This window comes from Balaenoptera physalus (genome assembly GCF_965194825.1).
Source record: "Balaenoptera physalus genome assembly, chromosome: 9".
Taxonomy (NCBI): Eukaryota; Metazoa; Chordata; class Mammalia; order Artiodactyla; family Balaenopteridae; genus Balaenoptera; species Balaenoptera physalus.
The window spans coordinates 33,170,358-33,195,269 of record NC_138888.1 but is presented as its reverse complement, the minus strand read 5'-3'; the positions used below and the strand labels follow the sequence as shown (position 1 = coordinate 33,195,269).

The 24,912-nt window shown below is 37.5% G+C and overlaps 1 protein-coding gene across 2 annotated transcripts in view; it reads right to left on the bottom strand.

Moving 5' to 3' along the window:
* ARHGAP18 (Rho GTPase activating protein 18) overlaps window positions 1-24,912 on the bottom strand; it is a 126,201-nt gene that overhangs the window by 13,908 nt on the left and 87,381 nt on the right. For both annotated transcript variants that reach the window (XM_082474664.1, XM_082474665.1), the window contains exons 6-12: window positions 22,451-22,616; window positions 20,204-20,295; window positions 15,860-15,937; window positions 12,295-12,454; window positions 10,071-10,153; window positions 5,560-5,766; window positions 4,363-4,503 (exon numbers count right to left, since the gene is read on the bottom strand). In XM_082474664.1, coding sequence (XP_082330790.1) covers window positions 4,363-4,503; window positions 5,560-5,766; window positions 10,071-10,153; window positions 12,295-12,454; window positions 15,860-15,937; window positions 20,204-20,295; window positions 22,451-22,616 — 927 coding nt within the window. The remainder of the gene's footprint in view (window positions 1-4,362; window positions 4,504-5,559; window positions 5,767-10,070; window positions 10,154-12,294; window positions 12,455-15,859; window positions 15,938-20,203; window positions 20,296-22,450; window positions 22,617-24,912) is intronic.

Genomic DNA, 24,912 nt, shown 5'->3' with positions numbered 1-24,912 from the left:
CTTAAGAAATACACATTTGTACCAAACAATTAATATGCTGCAGTCATTATAAACATTGGTCTTGTTAAGTAGATTGAGTGTGTCCCTTACAACCTGATTCAAACTATTAATTTACCTAGTCAAGCATGTCTTAATAACATGAATGCCCAATTATATATAGTTAGCATTAATAGCATACAGAGTGCTTTAAAAAAATATTACCTTGATGAATTCTCATGATCTATAATCTCTTGTCTTTCACATTTCAATCCCTAGAAACTATGGTTTCTTCCATCAACGTCACAGACAATGCTTTGGAGAAAGTCACAACTAACCTTTCAAATGCAAAATCTAGAGGACCTCTTATCCAAGGCTAACCTTACTCAACCTCTCTGTAGCATTTGGTACTACTGATCAAGCTCCATTACTTTACTCTTCTCCCGGGGGGCTAAGACACTACAATCTTCAACTTCCTCTTACTTCCTATTATTTCTTGGCCTCTTCTGCCAGTTCCGTTTCCATGGCCCACTTCTTAAATATTGGTGTTTTTGCCCTTTTGATTTCTTACCCCATATATCCACTTGTGTAACAGGAACCAGTCTGTGCCTTCAACTACAATCTCTATGTTGGTCCCAAATGCACACCTCCAGCTCTGGCCACCCTCTGAGCTTCAGGCCCACGTAGCCAACTTTCACAAAGGCATGTCAACCCCAAATGCCAAAAACTGACTATCTCATCAAAGTCTGTTCCTTTTGTTGGATGTTTTATCTTGATGATAAAATCACCCAAGGTAAAATCAGCAAGTCATTCTAGATTCCTTCTTCTTGCACATTCCTTACATCTAATCAGTTTCACCATCTCACTGATATGGGTCTTACTGGCTCACATTCAACACTTCTTTCCATTCCCATTGCTGGGCCTTAGCTCAACCCAGAACTGTTTTTAAAGCTATATATTAAACATATCTAATCATGGCAGTAATACATGTTCAATTTTATTACTATACATAAGCCCAGGATTTGGGGATGGAGTTTTTCTGTGCTCTATGGGGAAAGAGAGGATAACAGTAGAGAGACCTGGATTTAAAGTCACATACACTTGGTTTCAAATTCCAGCTCCACCACTTCCTATCTAGATAACCTTAAGTAAGTTACTTAACATTGCTGAGACTCACTTTCCTGATCTGTAAAAAAAAATGAGACTATTTTAATAATAAACTCCAACTAAACTACTATGAATATTAAATAAAATGTTGGTAAAATGTTTAGCAGCATACCTGACCTCTGGTGAGCATTCAAAATAACGATAATTATTACCCCTTACAAATACAGCGATGAACTATTCACTGATTTGTAACTTCTTCTTTCAACATATTACAAATATATTCCAATGCCAATATATACACTTGTCCATTTTCATGGTATTTCATTACATAGGTATGCCATAACATATTTAACTAACCACCTCTATCCTTTTGGATTATTTCTAATTTTGGCCAGTATACAGAAAATGGCAATGAGCTTAAGCATAACTATTTGCATGCCCATCTGATTATCCCCTCTGAAGGAATTTCTAAGTCCAATGAGGAGCATGGTTTTCAAGATTTTGCCACATGCCAACTGCTCTCCAGAGGGATTCTACCAATTTATATATTCCCATCAACAATGAAATTAGCTGGCGTCTCCTACCAAACCTCCTCTCTCACACTCCTCCAATGTATCCCTCACCTGCCATCATAACAGCTGTTCCAAAATGCAAATATAATCATGTAACTGCTGGGGTCACAGCTTTCAGCAGTTCCCTGCCGCATACAGAATAGAAGCCTGGCTCCCCGCTGAGCCCCATTCCCGCCTTCCTTCTGCCCCTGCCCCTCCATGTACCTCACTGGCCAGGATGACCGAATTTTCTCTCCAAACACCCTCAGTCCTCCCCACTTAGATATCCAACACACACGTCACACTCAACAGGCCCTAGGTTGAAATTATGATCTTCCCTATCTAAGTGTCAATTCCACACATCAAAGAGTCGTTTAACAAATAAAAAACATGCCAGTTTCATTCAAATGATTTGTGGGGAGAGTCAAGAAACACAAACCAACAAGAAAAATGTGGGGACAGTGTGGGAGGGGACAGTTTATCGAAACGTAGATGGCTCACGTTCCACCCAAAGGCAAGAGCTGCTACTTGGATCCAGGCAATCGTTACCCCGCACGAAACAGGTCCCCTACGGCAAGGGGACATGAGGACGCTCCCACCTCCAAACTGTCAAGTCAAGATGGAAGTCCAGACTTTCATGCTAAATCTTTTCGAGTTAACATTCTGGCAACTGATGGAAGCCTATGTAGAAAACTGATTAGTTGTATTTGTATTACCATAGTATTTGACATTATCTTCTACTTTCTTTGTTGTTCTGTAATTGTTTCCTGGGTATATTTTTTCTCCCTAAGAAAATGATAGCAGCTTGGAAAAAACCTCTGGCAATTGATGAAACTTTTTCAACCGAAATGACGAGCTACATGACCTCCACTGTGGGCCACCATCACCGATGGTGACCACTCTACAGGAAGCGCCTCTGCTAGGGAGACTTAACACCTGACATGTGTTTCTCACACCTCCGCTCCACTCTCTGGTGAAGCCCCTCTGATGCCCACTTCCTGTCTGATAGCCCAGGGTCCCCAGGTCAGTCTCCATCACATACCTCTAGCACTTCTGAGCTCAACCCTCCTACATCCCTCTCTGGCTCCCTGCAGGGGAGCAGCAGCCCCATCTCCTCTGAAGACCTAACAGGAAGTGGGGCTTCAGCACCAAGGAGGCTCTTACTAGTATTTTGTCAGAATAATCGCTGAATTTCTCAGCAGGGAACACCAAAACTCGGAGATTAAGTGACACCTAATACATGATGAAACTGAGAGTTAAATCCAGGCTTAAATCCCAAGCCTTAAACTGACAATACAACTTCTAACTAGTCCAGACATAATTCTCAGACCAGCTCTCCTCTATTTAACACAAAGTACAAACTAAAGAAATCCAAGTTAATGCTATTTTTCTATAAATGACAAAATTATTTAAACGTTCCATCTCCAAAAAAAGTAACATTTAAATTTTTGTCTAAGGACTTATTATTAAAAAGGTACAGCACAAATTTTGTTTTCTGAGATACACACTGTTCCGCAGAATATCACATTATAATGGTCTTATTAAATAGACAAGGATATAAAGTCACCTAAGTTAATGTGAATAATCAGGGCTACAAAAGAGAAGAGGTTCACGTATTCATAATGTCTTTAGAGGTAATAAATAGAACATTCTCAGTTAAACAAGAATGATATCTCAAAAACCCTTTCTAACCTGTATAGCATTTCTCAAAAAATATAAACACTATGTACAATTCCCACTTATTAAATTTTATGCTTTTAAAGATACTTTGAAATTGACCAAAAAAAGTTTAATGCTAGGAAAATGCTATTTTGTAAGAGTGAGAGCTATAAATAAATAAAGGAGAAAAAAATTTTGTGTGTGATTACTGGATCCCTAAGTAGGCCAAAGCAGAAAAATCAAAGGCTGATAATTGCATTTCCACATTATTCCACAAGATGTCAGCATGTAACTGAGGAACCTCTATGGTGGTGCTGGTGGTGGAGGGGTGTCTTCACCATAAATAGAACAATAGAAACCCTTGCATTTCATGATCTTAAGTTAGAGCTTTGGTAACTCACTTCTTCTGAATGTGTTTTCATGTATATTTCATTATTTTAAACCCAGTTCTCACTATACTCTTACAGAAGTTTATGAATACTAAGAGTTAAGTATCCCTTTTTTGAAATATTTTAATTTTCTGCATTCCAACATAACGTTCTCCAAATTCTTAAGTTCCAATTAAGACACTTTAAGGACTTACTGAAGTCTAGGAAAGATCTCAGGCACTACACCAATACTGACCTATTTGTTTATCTGGGTTAGTTTTTTCCCCCATTTTACAGATGAGAAAATTGAAGGAAAAAAGGTCAATGGTTCACACACGGGACTCTTTAATTACTAAACATTACACATTTAGTGGGCAACTGGAATCTCCACAGAGTCCTCTGTGTGTTTATGTGTGGGTGGGTGTGTGCTGAGACATTCCTGTCTTCTTATCTTCCTTTGTTCCTTAACAACAGCTCACATGCTGAGTCACCAAGACCTGTGCAACTATCCGTATTGATCATTAGTACTAATAGGAGCAGAGCTACCATTATTGATGCCTTTAACTTATATATAGTACCAGAGCCTACTAAGTGTGCAGAAATTCATCCTACAAAAACATTCAAAATCCTTTGTTGTATATAAGATATTAAAAACAGTACTGCAATCTGTATAAAAACATATATCTTCAAGTTTTTCTTACATCATTTGCACTCTTATCTTGCTTTTCATATTTTTCCCGGTCATAAGCCATTTTCTTCAGCAATTTCTTCATGGCTTTTTTATCTTTTCTATGATTTTCAGTGTTTTGTTTCCTCACTTGGTTGACAATAAACTTGGGAATCTATGGAGAAAAGAAATTAAGTTTGGGGAGGAAAAAGAAGTAGTACAATTTTAAACTATAGAAATAATTATCTTTATTTCTTATATTTGGAGAGAAGTAAAGGCTCTGTCTATTTGATAAGACTATGCCATTCATTAAACCTGTGGGAAAAAAACTCATCATATTACCTACCATGTGTACAGAGCATCCAGGTGATGAAAATTACCACCCACCGTGTAAAGTTCAAAAAGAAGCTTGGGGACTTCCCTGGTGGTGCAGTGGTTAAGAATCCGCCTGCCAATGCAGGGAACACAGGTTCGAGCCCTGGTCCGGGAAGATCTCACATGCCACAGAGCAGCTAAGCCCGTGCACCACAGCTACTGAGCCTGCGCCCTAGAGCCCGCGAGCCACAACTACGGAGCCTGTGTGCTGCAGCTACTGAAGCCCGTGCACCTAGAGCCCGTGCTCTGCAACAAGAGAAGCCTGTGCACCACAATGAAGAGTAGCCCCTGCTCGCTGCAATTAGAGAAAGCCCGCACGCAGCAACGAAGACCCAACGCAGCCAAAATATTAATTAATTAATTAATTTTTTAAAAGAGGTTTGGTGAAGTTCAAGGACATAGTGACCATCTTCTACGCCAGGACTGGAGACTGTCTGGGGTGACAGGCATTAGGCACCACGAACTCAGCAGTTGGTCCCTTTAGCAGCCACCTATCTACAACCTAGCCTCCAACTAACCTATAGACCCTTCTAATAACCAGCTAGCCTCTCCTGTCAAAAAAGAAAGAAAAACTCACCAATAAACAAGAGCTGACAGGTACCTAGCAATAATCCAGGAAAAAATAATCCTCAGAAATTCCATTAGCAAAAATAAAATATTTTAGAAGTTACCAAATTGAAACACTTAATCATGTAGGCATTTTAAAAACTGAGATATTTAAAAGTAGACATCAATTTTTTTAACTGCATTTGAAATCACCTATATTGGTTACCTTTTTATAGAGACTATAACAATAAAAAGACTTCAGAATCTAGATATCATCACTCATTAACAGAACTTGAAAATATATACTTACTGTCCACAGAAGTTTTTGATACTTAATCAATAAGTGCATGATATGAGCTATCCCAGCTGCCATTACAAATTCTCGCTGTTCACTGGACTTCAAACCCAGTGTATGATACATGAAGAGATTCGGGGCCATGACCATTGCTACGTTCATGACCGTCATCTTATTTTTCTCTTTATTGTCCACGACTCTTTGGAGAAATTCAAGCAGGGCCTGAAACAGAAGTAACGCTTTGAGATCTGTGTTATACATGAATATAAGAGATTAAGGCACTGCAGCATATGGGATTTTTATTTATTAAAAAAAATAAATAAGTTGTGCATAACCACAGTCAGCCAGCCACATCCAGTGGGCCTTGTCCTCAAAGCTGCTCCACTGGTTAACACACCCGGAGCTGGTGCTGTGTTTCCGCTGTGGACTATGGCCCTGGGGAATGAGGCAAGAGGACACACATCTGAGCTGGGCGGTGGGTGGGGAGAGGGATGGGGAAGGGTCAGACCGCCTGCCTATCAAAGCCATGGAGCACTGAAAAACAGTTTAAAATATCAAACGAGTATTCACTTGCTGCAGGAAGTGCTGTACTTTTATCTCTAAATATTAAAAAAAAAAAAATCCATTAAAAAGGCTCGTTCAATCTCAGTTGTGTTTGTTTTAAGGGACTCAGTAGCTGGCTGACTTGAAATCCAAAAAGAATGGAGACTGGGATGGGGAGGAGGGGAAATAGAGACAAAGAGAAGAGAATTTTTTTCAAAAAAATGAATGAACGAAAAGGAGCTTTTCACCAGAACAGGCTAGTTTATGCTCAGTTTGATGCCCCCCACTTCCCACCTCTATGGACAACACTTATGTGTCCTCTGAGCGCCCCTCCACAAAAGCCACGGCAGCTTAGATCACCTTCCTTCTGCTAGGGCATAAAGCTTTAAGTTCTTCTTTTGCCTTCTTTCTTGAATCAATTTTGGTCCAAAACATTAACAACAATAACTGCACAGATATTCAATGACCTCTACAGGCGAGACACTGTTTTAAGAACTTCATAGAGATCACCTCACTTAATCCTGACTGGAAATAGATGCCGTAATGATCCCCATCATACAGAGAAAACAGCGTCTAAGAGAATGGATGTAACTTACCAGAGGTCACAGAGCAAGCACATGGTGGAGAAGGAATTTAACTGCCTGTCTATCTGGCTTTGTTTCTGAACTCTTAACTAGTAAAAGAAGCAGGTTATCATACTTAGCTTAAAATTCCTACCTGAAAAAGTTCAAATAAACTACGCCAAAATGGAAAAACAAAAACAAAAGAACTGTGTTCATCTCTCACAGGATTTCAGGGGGAAAAAAATTCCTATAAGCTCTAACAGCTTGATCTTGAGTCCAGTTTAGCTACTATATAGACCCCTAAAAGTTTGAAACAAACTAAAGGCATAGCCTTACTATCTAACAATGAGATTTATGTATCTAATTTCTGGTCCAGTGCTCACAAAGTTAAACTGTAATCCAAGCATAAGGTTATATAGAAACAATACCTTCTCAAATGAGGACAAAAGATTAATTGGTAAGGTTTGGAAAAAATATTTAATTTTGTTCCAGAGATCAGAATAATTATTCAGGGACCAGTGTATCTCTTTCGTTACAAGCATAAATTGCAGAGATTAGGTAATAAACAACTTAAATGTGGTGTAATGCAATAAAGTTATTTAAATATTACTATCAGGATATTAGAATATGTGTGTGTATATGTAGATATGAAACTAATAAAATGTTAACCTAGCCTTTGCTGAAAGAACTTCATCTTCGGATATATTGTCTCTTCATCTGATCTATAAGAACTGTCCTTTCTTAAAAGTATCTATCACCAGGACTTCCCTGGTGGTCCAGTGGTTAAGACTCTGTGCTTCCAATGCAGGTGGCACGGGTTTGATCCCTGGTCGGGGAACTAAGATCCCACGTGCCACGAGGTGTGGCAAAAAAAAAAAAAAAATGTATCTATCACCAGTCTGGTGTTATATAAGTATCACTGGACCCAGTCTCTGAAAACTCAGTTTGAGTCTTAGCACAGTTACTTATTAGCTACGTGTGATCTTAGGATAAACCTTTTGGCATGCCTGTTCTTTAAAGTCTTCTCATTCATAAAATGGGAATATTAATCTCCTAGCCTGCCAGGATTAAGCAAGAAAATGTATACATGTATACAATGAACTTCCTAAAACTACAAAAAGGATAAACACATGCCAATAATTATATTAACATGAATTTCCCACTGATATCTTAACATTAGTCTTTGTTATTCCTCCAAGTCAAAGGTAGGTATGATCATTGGTCCAAATGCACGATAACCCAAGGTTAAAAAAAAATCTTGGTCAAGCAACTTGCCTAAAGACACCTGTTGCTCTAGACTTAAACCAGGACATGGGATTTAACATGGTCCCTCCAAACCCTTAGATATGCTGTAGAAATAGTCTACACAAATCAGGCACATGATCCCGTCCCTCCAAATGGCAACGGAAAAAGCGGCAATAGGACTGGAAAAATTGAGGAAGTTCACATTAAGTTTCCTGAAATTACCTTGTGATGAAGTTTCCCTTCTCTTTTAGAGAACTAAATTTAGATGGTTTATTCTCTTATATATGGTATAGTTGTTTTGGTGTTTCTGTTATTAGAAATTTTGTTTGAAACCTTCACCAGAGCTGGCTAATTAAGCTACTAAAGCTTAGGTAAATTAGTAAAATTACTTGTTTGGCATTTTCCAATTTTTTACCCCAAGAAACTATTTTCCACCTTATTTATACAATTGTGCTCCCAGTAACCTTACATGCTAAAATTAAAACTACTTTAAAATTTTAAAAAGTACACTTTTAAACAGATTTTGTCTTAAAAGAATGTGCCTGGGACTTTAAAGGCAAAATCCAAGAATGAGTTCTAGACCAACTTCGCCCAATAGTAACCATATCGAAATAAGCGTTTCCTCCCAAAATTATCTGAACTCATTTGAATGCAGGCATATTTTAAGTAAATCATGTCTTTCAATTTCTACCTTATATTGGTCATTCACAGGGCCATCACACAGACAGGCACCTTTATGTGAAAAAGAAAAAGATGGATTAAATTCCTCTTTCTAGGTAGTTGATGCCCTGTGTCAAGGGCACGGCTGGCAAGCAGAGAACAGACTGAAAATCGGTCCCCGCTTCATCCCGGGCCACATGTCCTTATTTCAGCCACAGTCTACACACCCATACCCAGCAGCCCTGGTCACACAGTGTTTGAATGCAACCCTTTCTGGAGTTGGCCTCTGTCTCCAAAACCAAACCAAACCAAACCAAACATAACCTGCCTTCTCAGTTATTCATTCAGTTAATCAGTGAAGCGAAAGATTATTTTCTGACTTAGTAAAGGGACTAACTAACTCTTTGGAAGTTCTCCTGCAGCAATGCAGTGTTTTTATTCCAGCAATCCTCATCAACTGCTTCAGCCAGAAAAGTTGAGTATTAACATTCATTCCACGGGCATGGAATTCGCTCACCTAGCTTCAGTTCAGGGAGTCTTAATGAGGTACAGAAAGACATTTCCAAGATTTACCAACTGGTGGTTTTGTTTTCTTGACAGGAAATTTTTTGACATGATTTTTTTTGTTTTAAATAGAAAGAACCATAGGGGGTAAATGGGCAAGGGTTTCACCCTTACCTGTATAAAAACAATTTTTTTAAGGCAACAACAAAACATAAGGGAGATGCTCTTTCTAAATTATATTTTTAAAATTTCTCTTTTTCTTTTATAAAAGTTTATAATTAAACCTTTTCTAACTACTCTATAAATGGTTGCATTAAGGAAAATTAATCAATGTGGAACAATCCATTGATTATTATGAAAGCCTCTGACAATACATAGTAAATGGTATTTAATCATATGAATATCAGACCAAATCACTTTGAAATGATGATATAAATCAGAAACTCAGGGTAATCCATTAGAGAAATAACTAGAATTTATTTGAGTTGGTCTATCTTTTGGCTAACCAAACATTTCAAAATCATCATTATAACATTTCAAACTCTACTGCTTGGAACTACAAACAAATGTAACCTTTTTAGGCAACAGTGGGCTATATTTGATGAGCCTTAGGATTTTCTTTTTAAACATTCAATTTTCACCTTACTAGTATATGCTCACCAGATAAAATCTGGAAAATGCAGGAAAATAGAAAGAAGAAAAAACCAAAATGCACCCATGTTTTTATTAACAAATGAACCTCAATCACCTGTTTTGGTAGAAGAAATGTTATAATTGAAAAAAAATCCAAAAAAATCAAAAAAACGCCTAATGATACCATTAACATGACTAAGCTGGTTAATAAATTAATAAAGAGTTAAAGACTTTCACCATCTTCCCTTAAAAATAGGTCTTTTCCTTATAGACAACTACTAACACCTCCACGATAACATCATTTTGTTTTGCCACAAATAACGAAAAATTACTCTGTTTAGTTCTGAGGGATATTTAACATAAATGAATCCAGCTGACCTTGAGCGTGTCTCTGTTTGCATCGGGCAAGAGGATGACGAGAAGGTTCAAAGCCTGTAGTTGTTGCTTCTTGGTTGGAAGATCTGCAGACAGATTAAATGCATCTGAACGCTTGTCTTTACCAAAACATTTCTCTTTACTTTCTTTTTCCGTTTTGTAAGAAAAAAGTTTTTCGGCATAAACATCACTGTGAGATGTGAGACACAATGCCTGAGCCGCAAGCCTTGTTGGGAGCGTGTCTGGGGGAGATCAGGAGAAGCAGCTGTTGCTATAGAGCTTTCTCTCTCTCAGAATGCTCACTTCCAACTATGAGTGTATGACGGGCAGCCTTATGTTTGCAGACGCACAATAGTGCTTTGGAAATAATTTTAACTTCCGCGTGATAATTATTCCCCAGTGTAAAGACATAGGAGATCAGACCTTCTATGATATGGTGTCAGGGTGGACCCGCAACAGTGAAGTTTGTTTGGTATAATGGTGAGTGAACAAATTACGTGGTGTACGTGGTAAGAGTCCATCGATTCCAGCAGGAATATGTAAAACAGAGCCTGGAACACAATAGGTGTTCAATAAATGTTTGTGGAATGAATTAGAAGACCAACCAGCAATGAAAGAGTTGAAGAGGTACATTATTTTCATTGATACTTCTTACTTTCAGTAGCCCTTACCCCATTAGGTAATACGCATGGATATCTGCAATCATTCCGGCATTTGTTTTTCAGGTATAAATTTGGTCCTTTGATCCACATCCAAGGAATATATATGCAAAATAGCACAACTTAACCATTAAAAAAAATATTTTAAACAGATGATTTCAGTCACGTTTCCCTAAAAATTCTGAATAAATGCTATGATATGAGATAACCCATGGGAAACATCTCAATATGACATGCTTTAAGAATAGCCTGGAACATAATGGAATAACATTCAGCCATTTAAAAAAAATGAAATCTTGCCATCTGCAACAACATGGATGAAACTTGAGTGGATTATGCTAAGAGAAATAAGATGGAGAAAGACAAATACCCTATGATCTCACTTATATGTGGAATGTAAAACAAAAACAAAGACAAAAACAAAACAGCTCCTAGATACAGAGAATAGATTGGTGGAACAACCTGAACCACCATAGGTAATGGGGATCAGGGGAAATGGGTGAAGGGAGTCAAAAGGTACAAACTTCCAGTTATAAAATAAATAAGTCCTGGGGAAATAATGTACAGCATGGCAACTATAGTTAATAACACTATATTGCATATTTGAAAGTTACTAAGAGTAGATGTTAAAAGTTCTCATCACAAGCAAAAATTTTTCTGTAATTATGTATGGTGACAGATGTTAAGTAGACATATTATGATGATCATTTTGCAATATATACAAATATCGAATCATTACATTGTACGTATGAAACTAATATTGTATGTCAATTATACCTCAATTAAAAATAAAAGAATAGCCTGGAACAGTTCTGGTTGACACTTTAGTTCAGCATAATCATTAATAGTGCCTCCCTTTCACTCTCAAAAGTGGTCCAATTTGGAACTTAAAGTATGGTTTGGTCACTAGAATGTGGTGACAGCATTCTTCCTTTTTTGATGGTCTCTATGACTAAAAGGTATAATTATGCCAGTATAAGTACCTCATCAGCTCTCTCCGTTCACTGGAAAGAAACTGAGAACTACTCGAGACATTAATTTGGAGCTTGCCTAAGACCACAAAATGGAAAGTCGCCCCCTAACCAATGAAGCAGCCAAATGATTTGTTCCATGTTTCTGCATGACAATTTCAGAAGTTAATTTTTCAGGAAATAATCACAGACTCTGCCGTATCTCCTTGTGCTTTTAGGATAACTGTTAATCCACAGCTTCTCCAGTAAGTGTTGCTTTTAACACTTGGAAAGAAAAATGTATCACAGAGCTTACGTGATTCATCCTATTAAAAAAGAAGTGTGAAGTTTCCAGGTTTTAACACAAAAATATGTATATTGTATTGCTTAAAGGGCATGCAATTAATCCGTACCCAAAGAGAACATTCTATTATCTATTTACTCAGAGATGTATATTTATAAAAGTAAAGGAAAACATCATGTGCCATCTGAGTACTCGCTGACATCAGTGAGTAAAGATGTCTATCCAAATATATCTTTGCGATGCAAAATATCATTACAGCAATTAATATGGATGGCACCAGCACAAGGACTGCTTCAGAGAGGGATGGCACTTACTCTGGACAGCCTGAAAGGCTTTGAGATATTCTACACTGAGCAGTGGCTGGGGCAGCTCCCGGATGAAGAGCTTCAGCAGGCTGGCGGCATCATGCTGCTTAACACTTTCCCAATTAAAAGTCCCTTCATAAAACTTTGCTTCCAGTTCTTGGCAAAGATTCTGAAAGGCAGAAGAGAGAGAGAAAAAAAAACTACCAGTAAGTGCATGTTTTTTTTTTCCTGCTGAGACTGATATACTTCCCACTTTATAAGAGGTTCTACTCTTTTGAAAAGACATCTGAAAATACTAAAGGCCAACACTTCTCTATTACTCAGAAAAATACTACTCCTCCCACCCCAAGTGTACTTCACCAATGAAAATGATACCTAAGGCCCCAAATTCTGAAACTTTACACATTTTCCTAGACATGCAACAAACCTTAAGCAGTAAAGGCTGAATTAAAAGATTAGTTAAAATAGCCTTTACATTAAGGGGCTTTACTTAGATACTATACTTTTTCACCAACTTTTAAAAAATCATTAAGAAAACAAGTCTTGGGCTTCCCTGGTGGCGCAGTGGTTGAGAATCTGCCTGCCAATGCAGGCGACACGGGTTCGAGCCCTGGTCTGGGAAGATCCCACATGCCATGGAGCAACTAGGCCCGTGAGCCACAATTACTGAGCCTGCGCGTCTGGAGCCTGTGCTCCGCAACGAGAGAGGCCACAATAGTGAGAGGCCCGCGCACCGCGATGAAGAGTGGCCCCCGCTTGCCACAACTAGAGAAGGCCCTCGCACAGAAACGAAGACCCAACACAGCCATAAATAAATAAATAAATAAATAATTAACTTAGTTTAAAAAAAAAAGAAAGCATTCCTCACAATTCCAGCCCTCACACATTATTCTCTCTAAAAAAAAAAAAAAAAAGGAAACAAGTCTATGTTTTAAATTATTTAGAAGTACATTACATAACAAAATACATAATCAATCTCTGGACCTAAAGCAGAAGGCCACCTCTGATGAGTCACCTCTGGGAAATGGAAAACCAAATTCTATAGCAAATGAGGCACGAAAATACATCAGTATACCTGTCTTAAATGCACAGGCTGTCAGTGACCCAGCCATGCTGCTGCCAGCTGCCAAAAGCAGCTGGAGTCCTTGCAGAATTAGAAATACCTAGTTCATTTACCTCAAGGACTCTACAAAATTTGCCAAATTATTAATAATAAATCATTTTAGTTTCATAATTACTATCTTCTATATGCTTTTTCACTGTGGCATAACTCCTATTATGTTAGAAATCCTTCCAAGTTTCTGTCACTTCCTTCTAATATTTGAAACTGTTCTCCCAAGGAACATTCTTTGTTTTTCCTGTAAGGTAAATTTATTACGCTTTCCCTTCCCAACACAATTCCATCCTCTACCCCAATTACTTTTGTAATTGGTGAAATACAAAAGGTGAACCCAGAAATTGGGGGTAGGGGAAAGAAAGTTGGAAGGAGAGAGGGATGCGAGAAGGTGCGGGGGGAGGGAGTGAAGGAAGAAAGGAAAGGAGAGAAGGCCTGAGGAAGAGGGAGAAGGGGAAACGGGGAGAGAGAAGGAAGGAGAGGGAAAAGAGGAAAGAGAAGGGAAGGGGAAGGAGAGGAGGACAGAGGCGGAGGGGAGAGGGGGAGGGAGAGAGGAGAGTCCAAGAAATGTGGTGGGGAGGGGAGAAGAAAGACAACCCAAAATTTTGCACATTATCTTTAAATTATTTATAACAGACCAGCTGCTGCATCATTCAGTCTGTGACAAGAGGCTGTGTTGAAGAGTTGAGCCAGATGAATCCACTTAATCGACTTTCTAAGAAAGTACATGTAGTTGAACTCATCCCTCTGCCAGCTATCTGGTCAAAATGTAAAATCCGCATCATATCCACTCTTGTATGGCAAAGTAAACGTGCTTATGACTCTTGTGAGTTGGCCGTCGCATTCTGCTAATGTGGGCCGTGAATAGTGACCTGAGAGGCGGTATTCTTGCTGAGATGGATAATATGAAGTCACATTACTGGTTTCTGAGGGACTCTTGCTCTGTAAGAGAATGTACTTCTCAACAGAACTCGTCTCCCAATCACACACAACGTCCCTGATAGACTGGTGGTGAAACTGCCGCAGGTATCAGCAAATGAAGTGAGACAGTGGCCATGTATAAAACTTACAAGAGCACCAAAACAGTTTCAGGGACCTCTGTGCACCAGGACAGCAGACCCAGGGGACACAAGCTGAATGACATTTGTGAGCAGGGTATATATCAGGTTACTCAAATCCTATTAAACTGAGATCACTAGGTAGTAAGAGGCAAGTAGGCTGAAACTGTCCGCCTAAATTGAGGAAGCTTATTGAAATCAGCAGGTGATGCAAACTGTGGAACCTATGACCAGTAATCCAGTCCTGGACGCATCACAGCCACAGTCACAGGCAAGGAGAGTGTACAACCACCAAGAGTCATTTCTTCCCGATCCAGCTCTAAAGATGTCATACCCAATATATCTTAAGGAAATCAACAGAGAATATCTCTTCCCCCATCCTATTTCTTCTTGGATTTACAAATTCAGGACGACGAAATATTGGATGTGGGCAGCAATGAGTGTTATCTTTTTAGAGCTGGAGCTGAATTTGGAGGATAAGGGTAAAGGAGGTTGTTAATGACCGCTGACCAAAAATTCTCCCTGGATAAATTTTCCAGATAGAGCTACAATTCCAAGTATGCGGCCCCTGTACAATGCAAAACCCAGGGGAGGCATACGAAGTGTGCATCATCTGTAGGGTAATTCTACTTGTACCATGCATTCACTGGATACTTTATTCCCTAGCACAGGAGCTGGGGAGCAGAGAAAGGAGGAAGGTATACCGCATCCATGGACAGTGGGAAGGAAATGTCATCTTGAGAGAAAAGAAAGCAGGGGAGGGAGATAGGGGACTCCAATTGGGAAGGCTGGGAATCCCCCTGCCTCTTTCACAAGCCAGACCCAGGCTACCCTTGGATCCAGTGAGCCAAAGAACTGTAACAGTCAGAAGAGTGGTTTAGACAGTCTCATTTTGCCAGCTCACTAAGACTGATAATGCAGGGGGACTAATGTCAAGTCTCCTACTCTGCTCACCTGGTGGAGTTTATCATCCTGCCCTTTTAAAAAAAAAAAAACAATTCAATTGCTGTTACTCATGCTGACTAAAGCTGTCACCAGCCCACTCTGAATATTTTGACTCACCATGTTCTCTTTTCATCAGAAGGACAGAACTACCCTTGTCTTTTGCTTGTTTACTTTAGTTCCTATTTTACGTCTGCACAGTAGAGAGATTAAAATCATTTGTCTCTTTATTTATCACAGTAATATTACAGGTAATAGCGTGATTTTGAAAAAAAAAATCAAAACTTACAAAAATCAGAAGAGCCTGTAGAAAAACTAAATATAAACTGAATGTTAAGAGGGTTTTGGTCTATTTTGTCTTCTAAAATGGGAAGAAGGGGCAGGGAGGACAAGTTGGCTTTTAAAATACAAAAATATAATTAAACAAACAAGTTTTAGATGAGTAGAACCAAGAAATTACCTTGATTCGAATGGCAGCTCCAGGTATCCTTAAGAGGCCTTCGGTTTCCAAACCTCCCTCTTCAATGCGAGAAATCAGCTGTGTATAAACAGAAGAACGTTCTGAGTTTGGCATTCTTAACAGGTACAATTCCAAATTTAACATCTATTTCATATATAAATAAAGGAAAACTGATTACAGTGACATGTAAACTGGATTTCACGAAGTTTTGAATGCTATTGCACTACCACTACCCATCCTTTAAGCCAATGCATCCCAACACTTTAGTCGTAATTTAGAAAAAGCTGGGTCCTTTGGAAGAAAAGTGTATAATTTCACACAACAGCTGTGCTATCCCAAACAGACACTGACCCACGTTCATTGTTTCAAAGCAACTAAGACCATGCATTTCTTCTGCTTTTTCAGAAACACACGTTCTGCAATCAAATAAATCTAATGAAATTCTAGTATTTGCCTATTTACATCCCTTTTTTAGTTTGTTCAAAGAAAGAATTATTTATGAATGAAGGAAAAAACTGCTTGCAAATATTCCTTTTTAGGCTTTAAGCTTTTGGTGGTACACTTAAATTAAAAAAACAGTTCTTGTATAGGGCTTCTAAATCATAGCCGATGCCTGATGAATACATATAGATCTCTCTATCTCCAGAGCCCCATTAAAATAACAAAGGTTGTTTGTTTGTTTGTTTTAAAATAAAGCAGAAACACACAAGAAGAGGCAAATGGAGAAACTACAATGACATAACACTGGACGCCAGGAAGATAATAAAAGAAGTGGTCAGTTTCTTGGCAGACTTCCAACTGGAACGTGCATTCCCTGGGCAGTACACAAAGGCTTTTTAGGGGGCACTCTGCTATTTTAAAGAAATCAATTTCTTTGTCCTCAGTTTAAATATAGCATTTCCTAGCATCATATAGGTTTTCCTTCCTATCACCCATTCCCCTCCTTTCACAATTGCCTTCTTCAGAAAGACAAACCTACTCTTCACTCAGCCCTAAGCTTACTATAATACTCTCTGCATAGTCTAAGGCATAAAATCTTCCAGATTGCCAAAATAATGTAAAATTTTAATTTTTTTTTTTTTTTCAGGAAAACCTCCTTTAATGATTTACCAAGGCTCTTCCAGCACGTAGGCACTGGAAGACAGGGCAATTTTTCTTTAATGACCCCACCTCTTCTATCCCTGGATTATGGCCAAAAAATGCAATGATCTTGAGGGAGTCAGGTAAGAATAAAGCAAAGGGTAGTCTCAAAATTCTCCCAAAGATTTATTATTAACTGAAAGAAGAAGCATCTTTGACCAAAGCAGCACATGATTTTAAAATATTCAATTGGAGTGATTTCTAAGACATTTTTCAAGTTACACTGGATAAAAACCCACAGCAAAAATCTTTACATAAATTATTTTAGATTAAATGAGCATTATTTAATAAAGTATTTAAAACCAAATTTATCAAAAAATACAAAGCAACATTTATTCAGTGTACATGTAATTTTTGTTTTATTTCATCTTATAAAATGTTCTATTAACAAAAAATAAAATTGTATGCTAGCTAGTAGCTGGACCAAATTAGTTTTTAGCAGTATATGAATTTTGCTTTTATTAAATACACAGGAAAATTTGATGATTTCTAAATAACTGAATGAGAGTAATTTCTGCATTCTTATATTTGAATTCTTTTTATTAGTCTCTAATGCTGAATACCAGCACTCAATAAATATATATATATACATTGTCTGAAGGAATGCCAGGTGTTTTCTCATATTTCTCACTTTGAAAATAACATATTTTTTGCTACCACATTATATTGCCATTGTTAAAATATAAATAATGCTTTACAGCTTTCCTTTTATTTTCAAGACTTAAAAATGGAGAATAATGATCTATATATTTTAATATAATGATCTATATATTTTAATCATGCTGCTTTTAGTAATTTATCTTATAAGATACACTGTAAAATTTATCAGTAATGTTCATAGGTTTTCCCCAAATAGATAATACATACTTATATGAATTTATGAACTAATGAATATGAAGTCAGACATTTTTGATACAAAGTATCTTTGATTTGGCTGATTAGTTTGATGGTGAAAATAGGATTTGCTAATTTGGCAGAATTTTGCCACAGATAAAAATTAAGAATATTTCTATTTCCCCAACCCTTTCTGAGAATATGGTTTAAACAATGTGCCTCTAAGTAGGGAAAAAAAGAAACAGATACAATTTACAGATATTAGTTAAGCTTTGTTAAAGCCCTTTTGAGATATATTTCTCAATAACTGAGAAAATGTAATCCTCTAAAGAATGGTAATAAGAATTTTTGCAAATCAGTGGTTTCCAATTCTTTCCTTTCTACAAAATTAACGGAATACCTAATTGAGTTGTCAGCTGATAAATCAAAAAATATTTTTCATGATAGATCACTGATTCTTTTGCTTATAATTCAGAGGGAATGCCAACAGATGAGTGTTATCTAATAGAAAACTCTGTATGTTCCCTTTTATTTTTTATATGAACCAAAAACCTTTAAGGCTCTTATCCAATGACTTCAAACTGGTGGGCAGTCTGAGTCTCCAGAATGTTGAAGCGACCAAAAATGTAAAATAACTAACTAAATAAATAAATACGAAAACAATTTCAAGAGAAAATGATAAGGGGCTGGATGCAATCTTGGGCCTGATCAGGAGGCAACACTGACTTCTGTTAAGACCAAAGCTTATTCTTCGCTGATGTGACAGTGAATCTGATGTGTCAACTTGGCTGGGCTACAGTGCCCGGTTGTCGAATACCAGTCAAACACCAGTCTAGATGTTGCTGTGAAGGTATTTTTAGATGTGATTAACATTTAATCAGTAGACTTTGAGTAAAGCAAACTACTTTCCATAACGTGGGTGGGCCTCACCCAGTCAGCTGAAGACTGTAAGAACACAGACTGAGGTTCCCCAAAGAAGAAGCAATTCTGCCTCAAGACTGTAACACAGAAACCCTGCAGGAGTCTCCAGCCTGCAGGTTCTGGACTCGACACTGAAACATTAACCCTTGCCCGTGTTTCCAGCCTGCTGGCCTGCTCTACATAATTCAGACTTGCCACGTCCCACAACTACACAACTCAATTCTGTAAGATAAATCTCTCTAGACAGACAGACAGACAGACAGACAGACAGATAGATAGATAGATAGATAGAGATAAAATCTCCTATTAGTTCTGTTTCTCTGGAGAACCCAAATACACTTGGAAAGGATCCCGCTGAGATCCCTGCTTTGTCCATGTGTATAAGTAACTCGCACCCTTTACTGCCATTAAAAGAATTTGAATATATGGCCTACGTTTGTTAGCATCTCTCTGTTTTCACAGACACCGCTGACAGCTATCCACACAGACACAGGTTCTGCAGGCAATGACTGGCAGAAGCCGGTGAGTAGAACAAGCTGTGTAGAACAAAGTCCATCAGGAGAAACACTGAGACACAGGTTTGGATGTAATGGTGAATATGAGGAATGAAGAAGTCAGAGCTTAGTAGGTAAGACAGTAAATGACTGGCTTGGAATAATGGAAGAATTAGCGCCAGGTAGATTGAGCTTGAGTATTGAATGAGTTTGTTGAGCCAAACAACTGTGAAAGTTCCCACTGCCATTCTTGCTACCCCAGAACTTTCAGGAACTGTGAGATGTCTGGGCTGTTGCAAAAATCCGCATCTTGGGTAGCCCATAACTGATTTGACCTACCTTCCTCATGGGCATTCTCTGTCTTTTATCAAATGTAATCTGTGTTTCTAAACAGTGATGGCTCAGAGGTTAGACTGAAGTTTCTATATTGTCATAGATAACTGTCTTATGAATAACTGAGTGTTGACTACACAAGTGAATTCATAGTTTAGCAATCATTTTCTAATTCTACTTTATGGTTTCTTTGCCTACTTTTGAAGTAGGCACTAGTAAATTAAATTGGACATCCTCATTGTAAATAGGAAAGCTTAGAAAATACATACAGGCGTGAAATATTCATGAGGATTCAATTCCCTAGAAATTTACTAGCAGTTCCCACTCCTATGTATTATAGAACTGAAATCTCAATTATACAAAGCCAGCTAATATAAAACAGAAAAATGATGCCAGGTAATCACAGTTACAAGTAATAACACTGAAATCATCACCATGAAATAAAAATTATAAACCCTTGAAACAAATTTGTTTCCTGAATAGAAAAATCAAAGTATAAAATAAAAGAGCATATCAACTGGAAAACTATATTATAATAGTATGAATGCAAAAAGAAAAAAACCAAAAAACACTATTAGCTCAAGTATGTTCTCGCTATGCTGACCCATTCAGGCCTACTTACTTTCTGAAATATCAAGGGTATTCGAGTTCCTGGTACTTTCTTCTGATCTTGTTCTAACAGTACTGTCAATGGAACACAAAAAAGGCCAGAATCTGCAATAGAAAAATAAAATTTCTTCATTTTCATCAACCTATAAAATATTAATGCAAAAATGTTAAGGCTTCAGATTCCTGATATTGTCACTCGATCCAACAGCTATTTATTGAGCACCTAAGTGAATGACTGAGTGACACTGTCTACCAATTAGGTGAACACAACCTAATTGGAAAATTCTGGCCCTGCCTTATAAAGAAATCTAGCAAGTAAAGACCACTAAACAAATGATTACAAATCATCACCAAAATAATTAGAAAAGTATAAACTGTTACATATGAGAAATAGAGTGCTGTGGGAATATGCAAAATATGCAAATAATTTACTAAATGTAATCAAATTAAAAGTTCTGGCTTAAAACAAATATCACTCATCTCTGACATTCAACATTCTATTGAATACAATACAGCAAAATATAAATATTTGCTTTTTGAGAAATCAGCCAACATTATGAGCTTGTTCTACAAATGTTTTCCTTTAGAAAATATAGTAGATACTTGGTCTTTGTGAATTTAAATTTGTAGTTTTATATATTTGGGAATAACTCCAGAAGAAATGACAGGTAATAAGTTATAATTTTTCTAAATTAAAATCATATGCCTTCAGTCTGATGTGAGCATAGCTTCTCCCCAGAACCTCCTACCCCACGCCCATCACTGAGTGAATAGTTAGCTCAGAAGTGTAACACACATTATCAGGGGAGATATAAATCATTTGTGAACACGGAACAGGGGATTATCCTGTGATGTGAAAACAGACATTGGAAACCGTGACACTCAATAGAGATGACCTTCAGCAGAATGCTAGTAACCCAGTAAACAACTTTTAGTTTAGGAACTAAGAAAAGTGTGACCTTTAAGAATGTCAAAAGTCTAGTTTATAAGATAAATATCTTAGATAAAATACAAAAATATAAAAAAGATGGAAAGAAAATCTATTATATTAATAGTGATACTTTTAATGAGAATGGCTTAATATTTCTCTCTCTGCTAGGAGGCAATTCTAAAACATAAAATTAAAAGACCTCTTTAAGCCACTTTTAAAGTCTTGAACACTGAGTCACAACTATTTAAATTATATTTCTATTTTGTATCTGGAGAAGACTTTGTGATGAGCTTCTGAAAAAGCATCTGAAGTCTTCATTATCTATAATGGACTTGTGGAAAACCAGAAGAACTGTTTGACTCAGAAATTCACCATCCCAAGCCTTAAGCTAAAATACTCACTCAAAGGAACAGAACACAGAATGAGGTCTTCTGGGGCCCAGCATGGGAGAGAGGACCTGAAGGGAAGGTACACTTCAATCCTACAGAGGAATTGCCTCTAAAACTTAAATCAGGTGAATCCTTGTCTTTGCTATCGTTACCATAGCAACTCAATAATCTCCATTCTTGGTTTCTCTGTAAGAGATACCTTTAAAGTTAAATGAGATGTCAGAGATTCCTAAACAGAAAAGCTTTGTCAATAGAAAATTATCTGGATTTCCAGACAAATAAAATCTTGGAAAAAACAGAAACTGAGGAGGTGTCTGTTCTCTATCATATTATAAAAAATAAAGTCTATTTACATAATGGGTAAAGCAAGCTGCTTACAAAGGAATAAAGAACTACACATACCTGTGAGAAGCACAATTTAGCGATATTGTGTGCCACAGTCGCATTATTTTCTTAAGAGGGAAGAATATTTTTTGCAGAATAGTTAAAAGTAGAATGCAAATGAACAAAGGGACAGACTACTAACTGCCTATGTATTTGCCATCAAATAAGTAAGCAAAAGTAATTGATCAGGATTAACCATCTTAAAGTCATTTTTCAAGATCCAGTTTTAGAAATAAGTAAGTGTATGTACCAGATGTTTTTAAATACAGTTTTCAAAGGAGAGAGCATTTGAGTTAAGAATCCTTGATTCAGAATTTCCTTCTATGATAATTAAATATTTGATTATGTCTTTATTTTCTATAATCAAGGAGACAGTGTATTTTTATCAAGTTACAAAAATTTTGAAGGGAATGTTTTAGAATCTGAACTTTAGATGTATTCATGTGTTGGTTTATTTTGTAGGTGTTTCCCACTCCCCAGAAGAATACTTCTAAAAAGCCAAGCTCATTCTTACTACTTTAGGAGTAAATCCAACTGTTTTTCATTTCAAAATTACCTTTTGTTTTGATTTTCACAGCTTTTAGTTGTTTCAGTTCAACACCCAATACATCATAGAGGGCGGTCAGCTCAATTAAGGCTAAATGGCAAACTTTCTTCATGTCCTGGGGCGCCAGGTCGCCAATCTTGGTGGTGCCTGTTTTGTCTTTTGGCAATCTGAAACTCTAATAAAATAAATACCATTAATATAGGAAGGATTTATAGTATCTAACCCCTTTTTTAATGAAACACAACAAAACTGTAACTATAGAAAGAAGTTATTCTCAGAGTGGTGACAATGAAATTGGCAGAATTTCTCCAGTCAGAAGGAAGAACAATCCTGTTGTAATGATGATCCCAAACCTGCAGGGAGTCAATATGTGAAGTCTGACAGACAAGGAACCAGATCATGTACTAGGAGTGTGAATACCACTGGCCAAGAGAACAAGAGACAATAAAAACCAAAGCAGAAAAAAAAAACTCGAGTTAACTGACCTTCAAGAGCCAAGAAAGATTAGAAGTCAAGACAAACCACGTTTGGTTAAAAGCAGGTGGGAGATGAGAAAGAGTAGGAGCAACCACTAGTGTGTGCCAGGTACCCTTTACATATATTATTATTCATTGTTATATACATAATATATGGCATTATATATACAATATTATATATGCAGATATATGATATATATAGTAATATTGTCATAAAAATCCAAATAAGGCAGGTACCGAAGAAGGGTTGTATAGCACTGGGGAGAGGGGGAGAGCAGAGGGGAGACTAAAAGCAGAACTTTAGAGCCAGGATGCCCACCGGTCATCTAGCTACTGCTTAGCTGTGTGTGACTTCTGGCAATTCTTTAACCATCCTTTCTGTAAAATGGGAGGAAGAAATGGGTAGGGGGCTGGGGGAGGGGGAGGAGAAAGAGAGAAGGAGGAAATGGAAGGAGAAGGGGAAGGGGAAAGAGGAAGGGGAGGGAAAGGCGAGAGGGTAAGAGGGGAAGGAAGGGGGGAGGGGGAGGGGGAGGGCCACCTAATTCAGAGGGCTGTTGTGAGGTTTAAATGCCTGGAACTTCCCAAACACTTTTACGTGGTTGCTGCTACTATTACTTTCACCACTGAATAAATAAACTGAGACTTAGATATACCACTATCACAGGCAAATAAGTGGTGTTTTTGTTGTTTGGTGCCTTTCTCAAATATTATCTACTACCTATTCAGCCTCTTTTAATTTTAAATATATTAAAATAAGAAAAAAAACAAAATAAGAACATGAATTTCTCTAACGTATTTACTACAAATGACAGCCCCATTGTATTTACCAATGACTAAAACAATGATCATTCTCTAATAGTTTGATAAAAATCTTATTATGAAGGTTATATCTCTTGGGTTTGCCCTTGACTTCCTAATTTAATGGCCAAGGATATTCAACTGATTCCCTTTTATTCCCTTTACTTTGCTCATTTTTGTGCCATATCATTAATACTTCATAGTCTAAAAACTATTGCAAAAGACGTGTCCTAAAGTAGCAGTTCTCAAGGTGTGCTCCAGGGAGCCAGAGAGGTGCCCAACACTTTTTTCAAGGAGTCTAAGAGGTCAACACTATTTTAATAATTAATACTAAGACATTATTTGCCTTTTTCACTCTCATTCTCTTATGATGTACAGTGGAGTTTTCCAGAGTTTTTACAAGACATGTTATTGCCAACAGACTGAACGCAGAAATAGATATGAGGGGCTTCCCTGGTGGCACAGTGGTTGAGAGTCTGCCTGCCAATGCAGGCAACACGGGTTCGAGCCCTGGTCTGGGAAGATCCCACATGCCACAGAGCAACTAGGCCCGTGAGCCACAACTACTGAGCCTGCGCGTCTGGAGCCTGTGCTCCGCAACAAGAGAGGCCGCGACAGTGAGAGGCCCGCGCACCGCGATGAAGAGTGGCCCCCACTTGCTGCAACTAGAGAAAGCCCTCGCACAGAAACGAAGACCCAACACAGCCAAAAATAAAGAAAGAAAGAAAGAAGCTTTCATTTAAAAAAAAAAAAGTAGATATTAGAATCCAACTAACGTCAACTCAAGCCAGACATTAGAGAGTTGCTAAAATGAAAAACCATGGCACACTTCTTAATAATTTGTTTTAGAAAATACGCCTATTTTGCATTAAAATGTTATTTATGTTCACCATAATACTAATATATTTTAAATGGGTTAATAGTTTAAAATTTTTTCAATTTTAATTTCTAATATGGTAAATATCCATAGGTATAACTGACATAAAGAAAAGCTCTCCCCCCTCACATACACAGTATTTTTAATTATTTATCAAAAGAAACTTTTCCTTAGCCTACTTATTCATGTTTCATAGCTCAGGAACACAGGTCAGTGACCAACTTCCATGGAACTCAATCCAAAGAAATTCTTTACATTCCAAAATCACTTTGTACCAGCCTTCTTCGTCTCCTCAAAATCTTCCATGGGATCATAGCTTC